The following is a 20089-nucleotide window of genomic DNA, read 5'->3' as shown; positions in this document are numbered from 1 at the left end:
ACATTCAAAATTTTGTTTTAACATTCAATGTAGATAAGAAGTAGACACAATTAAATCATGTGTAACATCCTATTGATGGGGTATTAACAGAAATCCTAGCATCTGAATATAGATCAAAGTAAACCATGATAAAATAGACACAAATTATAAAGTATAAACAGTGAGCGAAGATATAACCTTTGAATATAGTTGTTGAGAAATGGACCAGCTAGGACTCGAACCTAGGACCTTCCATACGCTGCTGGAGTGGTCTACCACTAAGCTACTGGCCCCTCTTGGACCAGTCCATCGTCGCTCCGAGTGTGGGTTATTTCCAGCACCAACACCCCCCCTTAAGCCACACCTCTCGTGTGCTTGGGGCTCCTAGCCTGTACCTGGCTCTGATACCATGTTGAGACATGGACCAGCTAGGAATCGAACCTAGGACCTTCCATATATAAAAAGTAAGGTGCCTTTTCTCAAGCAAGGCGACTCTTCACAAGAGTCAGCCTCATTCAAGAACCAAGGTGACTTTTCATCTTGGATTGGCCCTTATAAATATAAAATAATAATTTGCAATCGGTTGACTTACTTCTAGAAATACCCCCAGCAGCTATAAAACACTAACAATAGTCCATTCATGTGTCATAACATTAAAATACCATCTCTTTAGATGGAAGTCCAGCCAAAAATAGATTTAACATTTTTATCTAGTTAATTTAAATAGAAAGATTCTTGTTATGTTGAAGAGCACACAAATATGCTGAGCGGGGAGGGTGAATCAGTATGATGCAATTTTTTACCAATTTAACACTTTATCAATCACAATAACATCTTTTACTCAACATCAATAATCATGCACATGAGAAGAACACAATGACACACAAGATTTACATGGGAACCCTTACGAGAGAAAACCACAGCACAATATTGCTCATATATAAAATCTTCTTACAACTTTGTAGGCACCAACCCACGGGTGACACCAATCCCCTCCACTAAACACCAACTCAGCAAGAGACTCCAATCTCTTTAAATGGTAGGCTCGAACCTCTTGCCCTTAAAAAGTGAGAGGCACCAACCTTTGAAAGATAGGATGATTATAAGGATGTTGGATCTGTTTAGGATCTCTTCAAGAACTACAATATCTGCCTCCAACTATTCTCTTAAATCTGCAAAAAATGCTCCCACTCAGATCTGCATAAAAATCTTCTATAAACTCTCATAAATCTGAAACATATCTTCCCATAAATCTGCTTAACAAATCAGCTCACAACTTTGCTAAAATCTGCTCTCAAATCTGGATAATGTCTGCTTATGAATCTGAAAACAATTTGCTCAATTAGTCTGAAATTAACTGCTCATCATCGTCTTCACAAATTTTTGCTCATCAATATTCCTCAGATCTCCTCATGAGGATGCTTAACTCTGCCTTAAATTGATAGGATATTCAAATTATTTTCTTATTTTTGATTTGCAAATGATTTCATATTTATATCCAACACTACGCCCCTTCAACCGTCACAACTCCTTGAAACAGGTCGGCCAGCATGCAAATAAAATATATATTTTCTTATTCATTCAAAATGCATTAACAAGAAGGTCGGCCAAGGCACAATTCATATTATTATTAATTTTGTTTACAAGCCTTCTTAAAGGAGGTTAGCCCTATTAGGAAAAATATATTTTTATTTTTTTTCCTCATTTGCACAAGACAAGGGTCAGCCCTGCATCTTGTTTATTTATTGCAGCCTATATATGTTGCATTAGATTTTTAATCTTTCCTCATTTTTATCTCTGCTCCTTAAAGCTCATAAATTATATCTCTGCTCCTTAATTATATCTCTACTAATAATCAATGTAATGACTGTCCTTTAACATCAATGACAATATTCCAACAGATGTGCACATTGAAAATTTTATTTAACAATTTATTCATCTATTTGTATGTGCTGGTTGAAATTTATGTAAATACTATTTATATGTTATAGAATGTATTTGAGGCAAAAAATTACCTACCTTTCTATTTCAAATGAAAGGGAGACTCTTACGGAGGGGAAAGTCTGGAGAAATTTTTAGAGAGATACTATTTGATGACTTTTGTATTTACACTTTGTACAGAAGAGTTTTTGGGATTGTATAATTTCATAGAGATAATAAAGAATACATTTGTCTCATCCATTCTAGATGTACTTCCGAATTAACATTCTGATTTTTTGTACGTCAAACCAGTAATCCCTTTTGTCTTTGTGCAAATCATCTGTCATCTATTGAAACGTTTATAATCCATGCAATTGATGTAATGAAACACAATCACATCTTAGTATCTTGGTTTGAATGTGTTGAAGCAACCCATCTCTTCATATGTTGAGATTTGTCATCTTCTTTCATCATCATTGTACATTAAAACATATTTTGTGATGAATCCCCTTGTAATTTGTTATCAATTGGGAAGTCTTGGCCAGTATTTGTATGTCTATTGTTGGGGTTTCTGAGATTTAACTCTTTAGTTTTATGTTTTCACCTTTCTGTACTTTAAGGTTAAAAGTGCAAGAAAACCCCAAAAAACCCCATCTTGTGAGGAAGCTGCCCCTCTCAAACGCAGAGGAAGATTGCAAATTCATAGCAATCTCTCCAACTATTGGGACATTTGTCACTGCCCGTTGAGCAAGTCACTTAGAAATCTGTTTACCAACAAGGTCATAACAATCACGTGTTATACTTCATGGAGAACCTCTAAATTCTAAAGATGTTGGAAGATGAGAAATTTGAAGAATTCTTGATGTGACTAATAGACATCAAGAAACATTTCTTTGAGGTTGAAAATAAATCAAAGAAAAGTAACCCACAAGCACTCTTCCTCCATATAAATTTTATATCATGTAAGTATGTCAAATTATGAAGTTAACTATGTAGAACTAGTTGCCTTACTTTAACAAGAAGCAACAAAACATGTTGATGACAATGTACATAAGCACTCCCATCCAACAAATGAGAAGGTTTTCCAGCAAAAGCAAAAGCGATGATTCCAACACAAAGCATAAGGTATTCTGTAAGAATGGCAAAGGATCACAAAATAAGATGCATCACATCTATGCCAAAACCAAGGACACTAAAGATTGTTGGTACAATGCGATCATACTAACAAGGGAATCAACAAAAATAAAGGTTCCAAGATCACAAATTTCAAGGCAATGTCATCAAAAATGAAGAAGAAAATAATGACAATGAAATCATCTAAGCTAGCCCTATCATACATGGATGCTAAGGAGGTGAACAAAACCTAGTACATTGATTTAATGTAACAAAGCACATGATAGGAGGAATTCTGTTACACATTTGAAGAGTTAAGGTATCACTGGGTCTCCAATTATAAGAAACTCTATTATACATTCATTAAAATATTGAATTGAAGTTCCTGAATGGTTCATTTGGCTCACTCACTTTTAAGTTTCTACCATAATTGTTTGAGTTGGATGCTAGCATTAACAATCTCACCATATTTTACCCAACTGGTTTTTAGATCCTACAACAAGGTTAAGACACCATCTGTAAACTAATTCTTAAATAGTAAAATGGAATAATCTACAAGTCAAAGCTTTGTGCTTCACGCCTAATATTTTGAGGGCAGATTTAAAGGCCATCACATGTTCCTTAGTTGTGCAACGTTTCTCATGCTTGTACTAAGGTACTTTTCTGCATTTTTTGAGCAAGGGATGGACATCCCCTCAAATATTTAGAGTTGTTACAACAAGACAAGAAAGTTGATGTTTCATTAGGCCTATCACGTATCCTTTTTGGGTTTCCTATGTCTCTCTAGGAGTTCAAGTAAGACATATTCCAAACCCAAACTTTTAAGGTACGACTTTGAATAGATTCTAGTGTGTCACATCCCCTTTTCCATAGTATATGTTGTGGTCCAGAATGCCCATTTACTATCCTCAGCATTCCCTCTGATCCAGATTTGTGTATGACTTCTTCCCCTTCATCCCCCATCCATGTGCTTAAGAACCCCAAAACCTCTAAGTATGGAGGCATGGCCAATTGTCTAAGTGTAAGCCATTGAAGTTACAAATTCTCCCTTCCCAACATGACTTTCCTCCCAAGTCTTCTTTCTTCTATACTTCTATAGCTTTTCAAACTCCTCATTCAAGCATACCTCCTGACCATTGCCTACGTTCATTCCCTTCAACAGTCGAGTTATTGGACTTCTCCATCCTGTCATACCTCTACCAAAACCTGCTCTTTAGCGAGCCTTTGTCAAGGAGTTGAACTTCCTCTTACAAGCATGCCTCCCTTTCAAACCCCAATCCCTAACTTGTGGTATGAGTCACCAGGTATCCTTGATACCCCAACTTTGACCACTCCCACCATTTCCCACTATTCCTCCCAACTAGCGATTGACACATCAATGCATCATGATGCTTATAATCAACACGTGTTTCCAAATGTGGTATCATATCACCATCAACATTATTTATTTGGAGGATGTGGCTACATGTGTATTTCCTGCTGCAAGAGTTGAGTATACTATTTTATCCATTGTTAATGTGGTAGTTAAGGTTTGTGGTTGAGGATCTTCATGCCATTAATGCTAGGAGTTGTTGCAATTTTCAAGTATCTTCCTCCATACCTCTCCAATGCCTTTATATGCACACGAACGCAGATTTTGGATGCAATTCAAAGGAAAACGGTGCCAAAAGGCATGGGCATTCTTTGTCGCTGTTACGGTTAGTCAGTCATTGTTCTTATTTTTAATGTAGCTGTTATGGCTAGTCAGTCATTAATCTTATTTTTATTGTTTACTGTTATGGCTAGTAAGTCGTTCTTATTTTTATTGTAGCTGTTACGGCTGGTCAGTCATTGCTGTTGTAGCAGAATTCTATAAAAAATTTCCAACCCATTTAATACAAATACAGTTTGCAGTTTACCTTCCATTGTGGGTCTGATTCATGACTTGAGTTATCCATGTAAATGGATAAATTGTGAGGGATTTGAGATTCAAGTTACAATGTCAAGTGCTAAAGTTAATCATACTTGTAATGGTTAAGCCAAGTCCCTTGTGCATGCTACATCAAAATTGGTTTAACAGTTAACACATATGCCCACATGGATTTGCATTTTAACTCATACATCTGAAAGAAAATTTGAAAGACTGCCATCTTGATTGTATATGTTGATAATCCTGTGATAACTATACACAATAAAAAAATTGAGACGATACATCTCACATTGTTGCAATCTTTTTGAGATGATAGATCTCGCATTGTTGCACCATGCCTTGGCATAGAGGAATGCAAAAGAATAATAATGTTTTTGTTTCAAAGACAAAGTATACCAAGGAATTGCTTCTGAGATTCCGAATAAATGAGTGCAAACCCATAACAACACTCCATGTAACTAGGGTCAAAGCTTTCTCAATTAATGAGTCGGAAAAGATTAATGAATCTCTTTATAGACAGTTAATTGGGAGCTTGATTTATCTAACCACCAAACCAGATCTAGGGAATTCTGTGAACTCTCTTGAGGTTCTTGACAAACCTAAATTGTCCCACTAGAAAGTTACTAAACAAGCACCAAGATTTGTGCACAAAACTCTTAACTTTATACTAGAGTACATAAAGGATAACAATTTCTGCTTTAATTGATAAACAAATGCAGATTGGGTAAGCTCCATTGATGATCACAATTTGGCATGTAGGTAGGTTATCCACATGGTTTCAAGTACAATATTTTTGTTCAATAGGAAGCAGTTAACCATTGATATTTCTTCTACTTAGGCAGAGTACAAGGAATATCATAGGAAGCTGTATGCATCAAAATTCGGCTTCATAATATCTTGAGGGGTATGGATGTACTAGGGCATCAGCAGATTGCAGAGAGTAGATTGGAGGCACAGGATGTCCAAATACATAGAGGTCCACTGCCACTTTATGAAAGAGAAGTTCCCACTCAGGATCAGCTTGTGGATGGATTCACAAAGGCTTTGTCTAGCATCAAATTCAATAAGTTCTGAAACGGACTCTGTAATAGACAATGTACACAAATTGGATATTTCATATGGGTGTTAGGAATATCTACCATATCCAATTAGAATCTATAAACTATTTGTTAGTAGTTTCTAGTAGTTAGTTGTTGTACAGCTGTACTGATCCCACCTATAGAAGTGTACAAGAAATCTTCAAGGTTAATGTAAATCATTGCATTCAACTCTTTTATAATTATCTCTTTTGCATCTTTCAACTATTACATAATAAGCATGTTGGCTAACAATATGTCAAGCATGATTGAAATACAAGAAGCACACATACAAAAAAATGCATAAAAATTGCATCTACACAGACAAAAAGACAGACACGCACATACACACTGATGGATGGATATCCACATTTACAGCACAAAAGGGTAATAGTGAATAAATTAAATGCAGGGACAGAGGAGAATGGTGTGAAGATTCAATATCTTGAAACAAATAAACCTTCTTGTGTTGATAATTCAATGTCTTGAAATAATTAAACCTTCTTGTGTTAGAGGCTGCACTTCCAAAAGTTATATTTGAATGTGTGTTTTTATCGTCAACTATCTTAATTTTTGTGACTACAGATTATCAATTTTATGCAATTATTTTTTTTATTTGGTAAAATAATACCGATAATCAAAATATGCCTCCCCTCTGAAGATTCTAATCCACTCATTAAAAAAATAGGTCTTCAGTATGTTTATTACAAAAGACAGAGGAAGAATCTGAGTTGCCATTTGAGAAATATGAAGCAGTCAATTCAAGAAAACTTCAAAATAGTACTAATGACAAGTACAAAGAAAAAAAATTCTAGCACCTTCTTTCTGCAAGAGAATGCATGAGAGTCCATAATCTTTAGTCTATTAAGTTGCTCTGCACAGCACAACCCTGTCCCAGACAGGGGGCCCCCCTTTCCGGTGCTAAGAGCTAGAATCGGGCATCCCAGTCGACACCAAAGAGAATAAAGTTCGGGTATTTGCCTTAAAATGCAAACGATGTCTTGCTATCGGGCTTTCTTTTGAAAGCCAATAAAATGCCAAGCAAGGGTCGAGGTCCGGTTGCGCCCTAATTTCGCCATCAAAAATCCCCTCGAAAATGCCCTCTTATTTCACCGAGGAAAGCCCGATAAGGGAAAGCGCCCACATGATGATAGGAATCAAAACGTAGAAAATGTCGAGATCCTAGTGAATCGCGAAATCTGCATATCCTCCACATGCCTTTGAAATCGCCGAGCATATGGCAACATAGTGATAGAAGCCAGAATTGAAAATGTGAGGGTTTTGTTATTTCCTTCTTAAAATCGACGAATAATCCCCTTCACAAAGGCCAAATCTATCTGGGGTAAGGTTCGATGGATATCACGCATAATATAAGCCCCAAACTCGACATTTTTAAGTCCAATGAAATTTGTTTATTTTATTTTCGCCCCAAAAGGCCGAAAATATGCCGAGAAATACCCGAAAAGCCCTCAGAGAGCAAATACGAATCCTGCCTTTGGACGATGGGGAGGGTAGTATTAAGATCCAAGACAAGTAAAAAACAAATTTCGAGCTATTGTGGTTAAAATACAAGGTTCTGTAAATGTATTGTAATTTCCAATTTAATAACAAGTTATATGCAGGGTGATATATTTTCAATTTTGATATTATGACTATGATACTAATATAACTATCTTTCTTTTGCTGCAGATAAGGAGGATGAACATGTATCGATTTCAATGTTCTCTCCTTTGATTTGCATGGTGTATAAGTAGTAGGAAGGCCACGATCAAGTGGCACCTTGATCGGACATGTCCTTTAGACATGTCCGACCAAGATGTCACTTGGTCGTGACCCTTACTAACATAAACCGATTCATAACCATTCGGTGCTACAAACATACACGCTAGTGAATCGGTATCATTGCTTTGTCATAACCGATAGTTAATCGGTATTATTGCTTATAGAACATAACCGATAGTTAATCGGTATAACCGATAGTTTATTGCTTATAGAACATAACCGATAGTTTAATCGGTATCATTGTTAATTGTTACAGATATAAATCATGCCCGATAATGAATCGGTATCAACGCATATATGTAAAGTAAACAATAACAATAGTAGTTAGCATTATATGCTATCGGGTTAATACCCTGATAACATATTAATGCCAATTATATATGAATCGACATTAATAGATTGACGCTTAACATAGTTAAGTAGATCGTCAATCTAATTCATTATTATCCAATATCAATATCATAACTATGATCAATGTTATAATCTGATAAACATAAAGCATGAATGAGTTTATCTTGCAGAAGCTACTAATGCATTAACACTCCCTCTTAGCTTTGGAAGATAGAAAAATTAACCTGCATCACATTTCTTTTCATAATGTCAGTCTCCAAGAATATATATCAACTATACATATGATATGAAGTATCATCAGAACATGGGATACAAATGTAATACATTAAGTATGTGACATAGTGTATCACCCAACCATGTGATAAAAAATGTTTCATCATTTTATTATAACAAGATATCACCTAGACACGTGATATTAGTGTTGCCTAAACATGCAACATTGAGGATAAACATATGAGGATGGTTAAATTCTCATCTTATCCATATTGTGATATGTGCACAAACATTCAAATGTTTTATCACAACATCATCATGGCACATCCATGACATACCAGAGATCCAACATGATAACTGGTTTGAGAATCATAAGATCGTCACCTTATGATATCTGCATACAAGTGTTCATGATCTAAGAGATCATCACCTCTTAGATATGAATACAGGGGGTATAAACCCAGAATGTCTCAACATGACAAAAGAAGTTTACATTTTCAACATCTTTATTTACAAAGCAGATTACCTTTCTATCATACCTAAACCCTTTCTAAAGTGATCAACCTTTACTCTGGAAAGTGGTTTGGTCAGAATATCTGCAGTCTGATCTCCCGTACTAACATATTCTAATTTGATCACATTTTTGTCTACCATGTCTCGCACATAATGGTATGGGATCTCAATATGTTTGGATCTATCATGGAATACTGGATTCACTAAAAGTTTTATGCAACTCTGATTGTCGCAATGGATGATAGTAGGTTTCATCGGATTACCAAACAATCCCACAAGCAACTTCCTAAGCCATACTGCTTCTCGGGCAGCCATGGAGGCTGCAACGTATTCGGCCTCGGTGGAACTTTGCGCCACAAAAAACTGCTTTCTGCTGATCCAAGATATCATGGCTAATCCTAAACTGAAGCAGCACCCAGAGGTGCTTTTCCGATCAGTCACACTTCCAACCCAATCTGAATCTGTGAATCCGTGCAGTTTAATATCAATTTTCTCATACTTGAGACCAAGGTTTAAGGTGCCTTGTAAATATCTCATAATGTGTTTTACTGCTACCAGGTGTATCTCCTTTGGTTCACACATAAACTGACTCAAAGCATTTACTGCATAGCATATATCTGGTCTTGTATTTACTAGATACATAAGAGACCCAATCATTTGCCTGTATAGAGTGGGGTCAGTAGAAGGTGATTCTGCTACTGCTTCTTTAAGTTTATGGAGATTGGTTTCCATTGGAGCGGTCATAGGTCTGCAGTTGAGCATTCCAAATCTCTTCAAGATGTCTAAAGTATACTTGCCTTGGTTTAGAACAATGTTGTCAGGATTCTGCCATACTTCCAACCCTAGAAAATAATGAAGGAATCCCAAGTCCTTCATATCAAATTCTTTGGATAGTTCTTTCTTGCATGAATCTATAAGGTGATCTTCTCCAGAGATTAATAAGTCATCAACATATAAAATTATTATTAGCATATCACCTTTATTCTATTTGTAGTAGAGATTAGGATCTGCATCATTTCTAGAGAAGCCTAGTTTTGATAGATATGTGTCAATTCTTTCATACCAGACCCTAGGAGCCTGTTTGAGCCCATATAGAGCTTTCTTGAGTCTGCACACATGAGATTCTGCATGATGGATCTCAAACCCTTCAGGTTGCTCTAGGTATACTTCTTCAGATATTTCTCCATTAAGAAAGGTTGTCTTTACATCCATTTGATGTACCTTCCATCCCTTTGCTGCTGCAATGGCTAGTACTGTCCTTACTGAGGTATATCTGGCTACAGGAGCAAACGTTTCTTCATAGTCTATTCCTTCCTTTTGAGAAAATCCTCTAGCTACAAATCTTGCATTATATTTCTCAATACTGCCATCTGCTGCATGTTTGATTTTAAAAAGCCATTTAGAAGAAACAACAGACTTCTTAGTTGGCCTAGGAACAATTTCCCATACATCATTTTTCTTTATGGATTGATACTCTTCAGACATAGCATCCTTCCATACTTGATGTTTAAGGGCTTCTGTCACATTGTCAGGTTCGTTTTTAGATAGATCATTCATGAGAGCAACATATCTGGTAAATTTGTTAGGTCTTTTGCTTTCTCTGAAAGTTCCAGAAGGAGCAACAAAACTCTGAGCTTCTTCTACTGTTTTGGTGGCCCATAGAGGTCTTTTCTTGAGATGTCTAGGTGAGTTTTCATTTTCATTTTCAGTCTCATCTAGATTCTCCCTCTGAAACTCAGTAGCAGGATTTTCATCTAAGTTAGGGGTAGGTATATAGATTTCAGGTTCTATGAAGTTCTGAGCTCTTTTGAAAGCCAGGTCTTCTTCAAATATTACATCCCTACTTAGTTCAATATTTCTTTGACCAGGTACATAGATTTTGTAGGCTTTGGAGGTTTCACTATATCCTACAAGCAATCCTCTTTTTCTAGAAGGCTCTAGTTTTAGTCTCTTTTCTTTAGGTATATGGATATAGAGAAGACATCAAAATATCCTAAGGTGACTAATATCAAGCTTAATCTTAGTGAATACTTCCTCAGGAGTTTTGTCCTCAAGCTGGGAGTGAGGGCACCTGTTCTGTATATATACAGCGGTGCTGGATGCTTCAGCCCAGAGATTTGTGTTAAGGTTTTGATCTAGGATCATGGCCTTGGCAGCTTCAACTATAGTCCTATTTTTTCTTTTTGCTACCCCATTTTGTTGAGGGTTATAAGGTATAGTAAGCTCCCTCTTAATCCCATTATCTCTACAGAATTCTTTAAATGAATCTGATGTGTATTCTCCCCCATTGTCAATTCTTAGGGTTTTAACTTTGTTTCCTGAGTGGTTTTCAGTTAGTGTTTTAAATTCTTTAAACCTAGAGAGGATCTCTCTTGATTCTTTACTTTTCAGAAAGTAGATCCAGGTCTTCCTAGAGTAGTCATCAATAAATATTACATAATACAAGAATCCCCCTAGGGAGGATACAGACATAGGTCCGCATACATCAGAATGAATTAATTCTAGAATTTTGCTAGTTTTCCTAGTACTATTTTGGAATGCACCTTTGGTATTCTTACCTAGAGCACATCCTTTGCATGCCCCTGAATGATCTTGCTTTAACTTGGGTAGACCTGTGACAAGGTTTCCCATTGAAGATAAAGCCCTAAAATTCAGATGGCCTAATCTTCTATGCCAAACTTCATTTGCATTAGTGGCTTCATGGATTAGGGCTAGATTGGGTTCTGTGCACAGCTCATACAAATAGCCTCGTCTTTGTCCAATGGTGTTTGCCTTCTTGATGGAGGAGTTCCTTGGCCAAGCCAATACTCTGTTGTCCATGAATGTCACTCTGTATCCGTTATCTTCCAATGCCGATATAGATACTAAATTTCTTTTGATGTCGGGAACATATAGTACTCCTTCAAGCCGTAGAGCTATGCCTGTCTTCAATTTGATGGTGCAGGTTCCTATTCCTCTGACTGGATATGTGGAGTCATCTCCGATGGTTACGTCCTCATCACTTTCCTCTGTCATGGAATCAAGTACTTCTCTAAATCCAGTGATGTGCCTGGATGAACCACTGTCAATTACCCATGAGTTGATTTTGTTAGAAGCTTGACTTGTGAGTGCTGAGTAGAATACGTATTTCCCGGAGTCATCTTCCCTTTTAGTCTTTCCTGCTTTGACAAATGTAGCATGTTTCTTGGTTCTTTCTGGGCATTTTGCAACGAAGTGTCCGAACTGATCACATCTGTAACATTGAATGTGAGATAAGTCCTCCTTTGAAGTATTCTTGCCTTGACGACCTTTTCTCTTTCTAAACTACCTTTTCTTATTTTGCTTGGTGGAGTTGGTATTTAGAACTTGTAGGTCTTCATCTATATTCTTGTGTTTCATTCCCATTTTGTTCAATCTTGATTCTTCTTGGAGACAGTCATCCCTTAGTCTTTCAAACTTAGGATATTTGGACCTTGCACTGATGCCTTGGACAAATGTGCTCCATCCACTAGGTAACCCATCTAAAGCAATGAGTGTTAATTCTTTGCTTTGGATCTCGTAGTCTAGAGTTGCAAGTTCGTCTTTTAGAACTGATATCCGCATAAAGTAGACGTTGATTGTCTCCCCTTTGTTCATGGTGATATGATTTATTTCTCGTTTTAATGCTAGAGTTCGACTTGCATTCGATATCTCAAATGTGCTTTCAAGAGCTTTGAACATTTTGTAGGCTGTCTGATGTTTTCTTATGATGGGCATTATGTTGTTTCTCACCCCATCAACTATAATTTTAATCGCCTTTTCATTTCCCTCAATCCATGCTGTTTTGTCAGGTTCATTTTCGGGTTGATCATTTTTAGTTTGAACAAACGAGTCCACTTTGTTCTCTTTTAAGATCATCTGAATTCTGAATTTCCAGGCCGAAAAATCATCGCCACCTCCGAGTCTGTCTTCGAATCTGATAGCACTGGCCATTTGAGGAAATGTGATGTCGTATATAAACTTGTTCTTAAATTTGTTTCACGAAATTAAATAGCCTCAAGTTCAATCAACTTGGCTCTGATACCATGTAAATGTATTGTAATTTCCAATTTAATAACAAGTTATATGCAGGGTGATATATTTTCAATTTTGATATTATGACTATGATACTAATATAACTATCTTTCTTTTACTACAGATAAGGAGGATGAACATGTATCGATTTCAATGTTCTCTCCTTTGATTTGCATGGTGTATAAGTAGTAGGAAGGCCACGATCAAGTGGCACCTTGATCGGACATGTCCTTTAGACATGTCCGACCAAGATGTCACTTGGTCGTGACCCTTACTAACATAAACCGATTCATAACCATTTAGTGCTACAAACATACACGCTAGTGAATCGGTATCATTGCTTTGTCATAACCGATAGTTAATCGGTATTATTGCTTATAGAACATAACCGATAGTTAATCGGTATAACCGATAGTTTATTGCTTATAGAACATAACCAATAGTTTAATCGGTATCATTGTTAATTGTTACAGATATAAATCATGCCCGATAATGAATCGGTATCAACACATATATGTAAAGTAAACAATAACAATAGTAGTTAGCATTATATGCTATCGGGTTAATACCCCGATAACATATTAATGCCGATTCATATATGAATCGACATTAATATGCTATCGGGTTAATAGCCCGATAGCATTTAGATTGACGCTTAACATAGTTAAGTAGATCGTCAATCTAATTCATTATTATCCAATATCAATATCATAATTATGATCAATGTTATAATCTGATAAACATAAAGCATGAATGAGTAAACTAATAACAGAGTAAAGGTTTAGGAGAGTCTTATCTTGTAGAAGCTACTAATGCATTAACAGGTTCGACATTTATTTTTCCTCAAAAGTCCAAGTAGTGAATTTAAAGGAGGCATTCCAAAATTCTAAGTGTCTTTTGACACTTTCACCTCAAAAAGCCAAGTTTCTCCCCTCATCGGCTAAATCGTGATTTTGCAAATAAAGGAGGGGGCGTTTTGAAAAAGGAATCACATTCCCATTTTGCCTCAAATGGCCAAGTTTTTTCCTTAGCATGTGACTTAAGAACAAAAGGTGAAAGTTTGCACTTCTACCTCTCATTGCCTAAAAATCCCTGTGCGAAAAGTTAAGTTAAAAGAAAAGAACAAGGAGGGAAAAGCGTTTCTGCAAATTCGCCTCAAATCACCTAAGCTTTCCCTTAAGGAGATTGAATGAAATTTTAAAAGGCTTCTCGCACTTTGCCTCTAATCGCCTAAAGGTCCCCTTGAAAGGAAAACATTAAATCTATGTTCCACAGAGTTTCGAGGACAGAGACAGCAGGGGACGCCAGGACGTGTTTCCAGTATAAGGGTACTTTTGGATCATTTTCGGGGGGACAGCAAGGGACGACTGTTAAAAAAATAGGGGGGGGTTTACAAATATAGAGAAATTTCAAATATGCATATCTTAACAATGGTAAAGCATTCATCATAGACATTAATATATTGCATTAGACTTGAATTGAGATTTCACAAGAGAATTGACAAACATTTTACCAAAATTCAAATGCTTTTATCAATCATTGCCAACAAACATATGTCATAAACATCCATAACTAAGAGATGACATAAATTGTAAATAGAAAAGTTAAACCGTAGAAGTCCATAATCAACTGTCTATAATAATATCAAGACTTAGGATAAACTAAGAAAATATATGGCTGTCCATAATCAGCATATGGTAGGTCTAAGACTAAGAGTCTAAATCAAGATCAGAGCTAGAGTCTCTGGCTGAGTCACTATCAATATGAGGGGCTGCCTCCTCAACCAATGGAACCCCAAGCAATCTTGGAGGTGTCTCGTCCTCCTCAATTTGCATAGCATCTTCAGGATTGACATCCGAACGTAAGGCTAGAGTCTGACGATACTCAAGAGTTTGGCGATTCTGTATTTGCAATGCACTGTGAACGACCACTAACTTCTCTAATCATCTAGAGGTAAGGTGATTCCTCTTGACTGATTGGATGAAGCTATATGTGGACCAATTCCTCTCTACAACAGAGGAATTGGACCAATTCCTCTTTCACCTGTTGTTCACTCCTTAACCAGCTGCTTCTTCTCTTCTTGCTGCTCTTTTCCTATTTTGCGAATGTCAAAATGAGTGTCTTTTTCTTCCTTTTGTTTGTTTTATGCATTAGATTAGGGTTTTTTATATTTTAATGTTTATTTGGGGTCTTGGTGGGGCCAGCCGAACCTCTATTGTAAATTAAAAATGTGTTTTTTAATTTATTTTGGACATAAAAATTTTGGGCCATAGGGGATGGCCAGCTGTCCTAGGGACAATCAGAGGATGCCTAGGCATCCCTTGATTGTCCCGAGGACAGTTGGTCGCCCCCTGTCGTCCCCTACTACCCACTAGCCATCCCCAAAACATCCCCTGTGTTTTTGCCAAAAAGGGGACGCTTAGGAAACAGCAAATTCCCGTCCCCGTGTCCCCGTTTCGTCCCCGGTATGGGTATGAGGGAAAAAGGGCAGGGGACACATCCTCATGGAACATAGCATTAAATTAAATTATAAAGGAAACATCTTGCACATTTGCCTAAAATTGCCTAAGTTTTCCCTTTTAAGGTGGCGCGATCTTAAGTTGAAAACGAAATGAAGTAAAGGGAATTCAAATTGTTTTAAAAGCAAACATCTTTCATTTTCGAAGCTCAGCGTCGCCTTGAAAACACTTAATATTTGTCAAAACTATTTTAATTTTTCAAGGTGATTGATTCAATTTGAATTTGCTTTTGTAGATTGATGTCGCTGAAAGGAATCAGGAGGAAACCTAAAGCGCAGATTGAAGACGCGATCGCGATCAAGTTGGAAAGTGAAGGCGAAGCACAAGCATGGTGATCATCAATTCAACCAGACGAAGAATACAACCACAATGCAAAAATATCAAAGCAATGTTGTTTCGAGATTAAAGGCTGGTGATTACACTCAAAATGCTACAGAAGTATACACACTCAAAAATCACCAGCAGAGAATTCCAGAAAAACAGTTTATTTATTAAAACTGAATTTTTCTTTATTGTAAAAGGATTGCTTGTGTGCGCCATTTAAAATGCATTTAAAACAAGGTTACACAGGGCAATTATTCTTCAGCTACCTGATTGACCAAATTGATGCCAAATAGTTGTAGGTAGCTGAGAAGGTGGTTGGGAGGACAACTGAAGATTACTAGGCATGGGTTAAAGCTGCCAGGCTTCTAGAAGGCAGATTGTAGCCGTCGGATGTAGTCAATCCTAGCCTTTGATTCAAAATTGTAAAATCTATAAAAGGCAGATGCCTCTTTTTTGTAAAGGGTTAGATTCTAGAGTTTCTAGATAGTTAGAATTTGTTAGATTTTTAGGGGTTAGACTCTTAGAAGTTAGATTTTTTTCTTTAGGAATTAGAATAGTTAGATGCAGTTTGTAGATTAGGAGTAGAATGGGACTGCTGTAAGAAATTGTTGTAATGGTAGTTGGAATCAATATATGAACATTGAAATATGGTGTTTGTTATTTTGTTTTATTTTGTTTGCATGGTTTCCCTTCAACTGGTTAATTAGAGTTCAATTATTTTAATAGCGAAGTGTGAGGGTATCTAATGAGGTTTCTAATTCATACCATTGGCTTATTGTAGGTCACCGTGTATGGTTAGTTTGAACATTACTATTGTGCTTAGTTCGAACCTTACTATTGTGCTTAGTTCAATTGTAGGTATTCGCCTTAGGCTCGCCAGAATCAGACGCCTAAATGAGTACCTCTAGTCTGAAAATCTTTCATTCCCTTGGAGCTTGCACTATCCTTGTGAAGTTGTGAGTATATCTCTCGCAAAGCAGGGGTTAGTTTATGGAAATCTGTCTACCCACAGCATCAGCCATTACAATGGCTGTACTTAGGATCCCTAAAACCTTCTTTTTTGTTATTTATTTTCCGCAGTCTTAGAATCGCAGCATCGTCGGATGCAAGCCAGCTTGTTGTAAACGTAAGCCCCCTTGTGTTACCAGAAAAACACATCAAACCGCTGAATAATCCCATAGTCAAGACTTGACATTTGGAACCTTGAGGTTGTCCCCTTTGATCATCGAAAACAGCATTAAGGATTCCCTTATTCAAGAGAGGATAGGATACTCAGCATTCTATTTTGTGTTGACTGGAGAGAGTTGAAGCACGACTTTAGCCACGTCAACAAGTCCAAAATCTAAAGTCTATTAATTGCATTGTTTCTAAAAGCCAATTAGATAGATGAATAAACCAACATACATCTCACACAGCCCGTCAATACATCCATATTGATGGAAGTTGCAATGGAGAGCTTTGAATTGTTGATACTGAAATTCCCACTACAAATTCTTTGCATATTCCTACTTCTTATGTATTCAAAAATGTTTCTCAAACCAAAACCAAAGCATACATATACCAAAATAGGTATCCTCTACAATTTTTTAATTGAAATGTTTTTTGCCCTTATATTATAAAAAGGAACAAAAATAGTAGATTCCATGAACATCCTTACTTTAAGAGCAGCCTCGCGGTTGGAAGCTGGAGCACTTGGGCAAATAGTTGATGCCACATTGACAACTTGCACCTTGCCTCGATCTGCCAATCTCTCTGCAACAGTTGCAGCTAACTCAACCCCACAGTAGCCAGATCCAACCACTATGACACGAATAGGAGGCTGTCCCTTCCCAAATTTTTTTCGTTCCAAAGTTCTTAGATGTTTGTCCACTTTCTGCAAGAAACATCTCAAGATTAGTAGTTGACAGTTTGATCCAATAGAGATTTTAATATAATAATACATAGATAGTCTTTGCATCATGTATATTTTATCATGAACAGAGCCATTGCAATGAAATGATGTTAGTAATGCCTGACCAATTGAGAAACTACAGGGGATTATGTTGGTGAGATTGTTAAGGGTTGACCACCCTCAATCAGAGGTAGGTAAGTGCTTATTTATTTCATGAATTGTTTGTATATTAAAATAAGAGATAATCTGTCAACTGTACAAACTTTATTCTCGGAAATGATAAATCAAGTATTTAAACATGCCAATCTCATACTTGCTTCTTGTAATGATTTAGTTGTTGAAGTTAGCTAGAAAATAACTGGCATAAAATATTATCAACAGATCACATATTGAGTGATGCGATACTTTAGCATCATCATTAGTCTACTATCTAATGACAGTTCCAAACTTTCAAAGAAGGGTTTTGCTGAGAAATTCACTGTGTGAGAAGAGATAGATTACAAGAAGTTTCCACAGTATAGAACTGTATAATTTTATAAGCAAAGTGTATTAAGCTACAGAGTTAATAAATATATTGTAATTCAATATTGTTGCTTACATATTACATATGAATTTGCATATTAACTATTGGGCTGCTAGTTTAGGTTCGTCTTATATTAGACTCCCTGGTCTAGGCTGCATTAATTTTGTAATTGTATTTTACATTAGATTTATGTTTTTTAATAAATTTAAGCTTCATTTTTTCAATTTGCTCAGTTTTTCCCAAGCTGCTGAGTTTTGCCACAGATAAATGATGACCTTGCATTCCTCTAACAAATAGACATAAAAGCTCATCCTCAATTAACACCAGAACAAATAAACACTACCTATATTACAATAACCAATTAGGGAAATTCTTAACAGCTAGAAAGAAATGCTTACAAGAGTATCTTCCAAAGATGAAAATGGTATAGCAAATTCAGAAGCACCCGGAACATTCATTTTTGCTCCTGCACCAAGTGCCAGAACCAACCTGGCTGTCCCATCATCAGAATTTCAAACTTTTAGGTGTCAGTTGTCTACAAAAAGCAGATACGCAAATCTAAATAACAGAAGGGAATTGCAGCTACAAGAACTCAAATAAAGCCCACTCAAACATTTTTGATCATTGAAGGGGAAACACTATACATTACAAAATCAATAGAAGCCTACAAAAACATTGTCCGATAACTACAGTATCAACATTAACATTGCTGTTGTAAAAGAAATTTTCAATTGATTCACTGTCAGAATCTACGTCAAGGACCAAAATTTGAAATTAACATACCAGTCATATTCAACTTGCATTCCACTTTCAAGATGAACAATTCCACCAATACCAGAAGTTGGTGAAGCATTACTTCTTACACTATCACAAGGGCATATAGCCTTAACTTTATCTTTGCAAAATAGCACACCAGTATTTGCTAGTAGTTCTGAAAAGTAAGGTGCTATTTCGTATGCATCGACTTCTGTAAATGATCAGAAATTTTACAAGCAGATACAAGGACTCCAGAAATTAGGTGTTAAGTTAAACACCATAAACTTGATAGATCAACAGAAAGGTGTACATCAGCCTAGGCATACCAACAAAAATTCATGATTTGAAATGCTAACCTCCAGAAAGGATTTCATATAGCATAGGCTTAAAAACAAAACGATCTGATTGATCCACAATTAGTATCTGCATCACATAATAAATCATGATTTAGTAGCATTCAAAGGCAGCCAACACAATTGTGATTGATCTAAAAGCTATAGAAAGAATAACAGATAACAAAATGCAAGCACAGAAATGAGAAGAGTTGAGCAACTATAACATCATGATCAATAAATATGAGAAAAAAATAATGATCATAACAGAGTTGCAAGCGCATTAACATATTAACATTATATAGCAAATAAGGCCTGGCTATAGAAAATTAAGTGATCTTTACTTTTAATTTTTTAAGCTTGCTTTTAATAATTTTAATTTGCATTTACATGATGTTGTAGATTTGTTTACTATTTTTTAATTTTATTTGATTCATTCTTTAATTTTAGGTGGTTTAATTTGATTCTCCTCACACACAAATGTCCATTGAAACAACTATAAACTACAATTGACAATTTTTGGAGTGTGTGAAAGCAATCAAACATGGAGATATCCCAAAAAGTGAAACAGCTGATCCTAAATGATGACTGGTGGGATAATGAGGATTACTTTCTTAGTTTTATCAAGCCCGTCACAAGTATGATCCAGTTTGCTAATATGGACCAGCTATGCTCATGTAAGATTTATGATTGCATCGACTCCATGCTTGGAAAGAAGAAAAACATTATATAAAGGAAACAGCAATATTCTTTACAAAATTTAACAATTAGAAACTGTTGTGTTGTGGAATGGTGGAACAAAATGACCTCCATGCTATATCTCCTTACTTTTATTTAAAATCCTAAATACGACACA

The 20089-nt window shown here is 36.2% G+C and overlaps 1 protein-coding gene across 3 annotated transcripts in view; it reads right to left on the bottom strand.

Moving 5' to 3' along the window:
• LOC131076973 (alternative NAD(P)H-ubiquinone oxidoreductase C1, chloroplastic/mitochondrial) overlaps positions 1-20089 on the bottom strand; it is a 110379-nt gene that overhangs the window by 45186 nt on the left and 45104 nt on the right. For all 3 annotated transcript variants that reach the window (XM_058014336.2, XM_058014331.2, XM_058014345.2), the window contains 4 exons: positions 19258-19324; positions 18929-19112; positions 18544-18634; positions 17389-17604 (listed from right to left, as the gene is read on the bottom strand). In XM_058014336.2, coding sequence (XP_057870319.2) covers positions 17389-17604; positions 18544-18634; positions 18929-19112; positions 19258-19324 — 558 coding nt within the window. The remainder of the gene's footprint in view (positions 1-17388; positions 17605-18543; positions 18635-18928; positions 19113-19257; positions 19325-20089) is intronic.

The sequence above is a fragment of the Cryptomeria japonica genome, chromosome 10 (genome assembly GCF_030272615.1).
Source record: "Cryptomeria japonica chromosome 10, Sugi_1.0, whole genome shotgun sequence".
Taxonomy (NCBI): domain Eukaryota; kingdom Viridiplantae; phylum Streptophyta; class Pinopsida; order Cupressales; family Cupressaceae; genus Cryptomeria; species Cryptomeria japonica.
The sequence above is the reverse complement of the archived record's forward strand: the minus strand, read 5'-3'. Positions and strand labels throughout refer to the sequence as shown.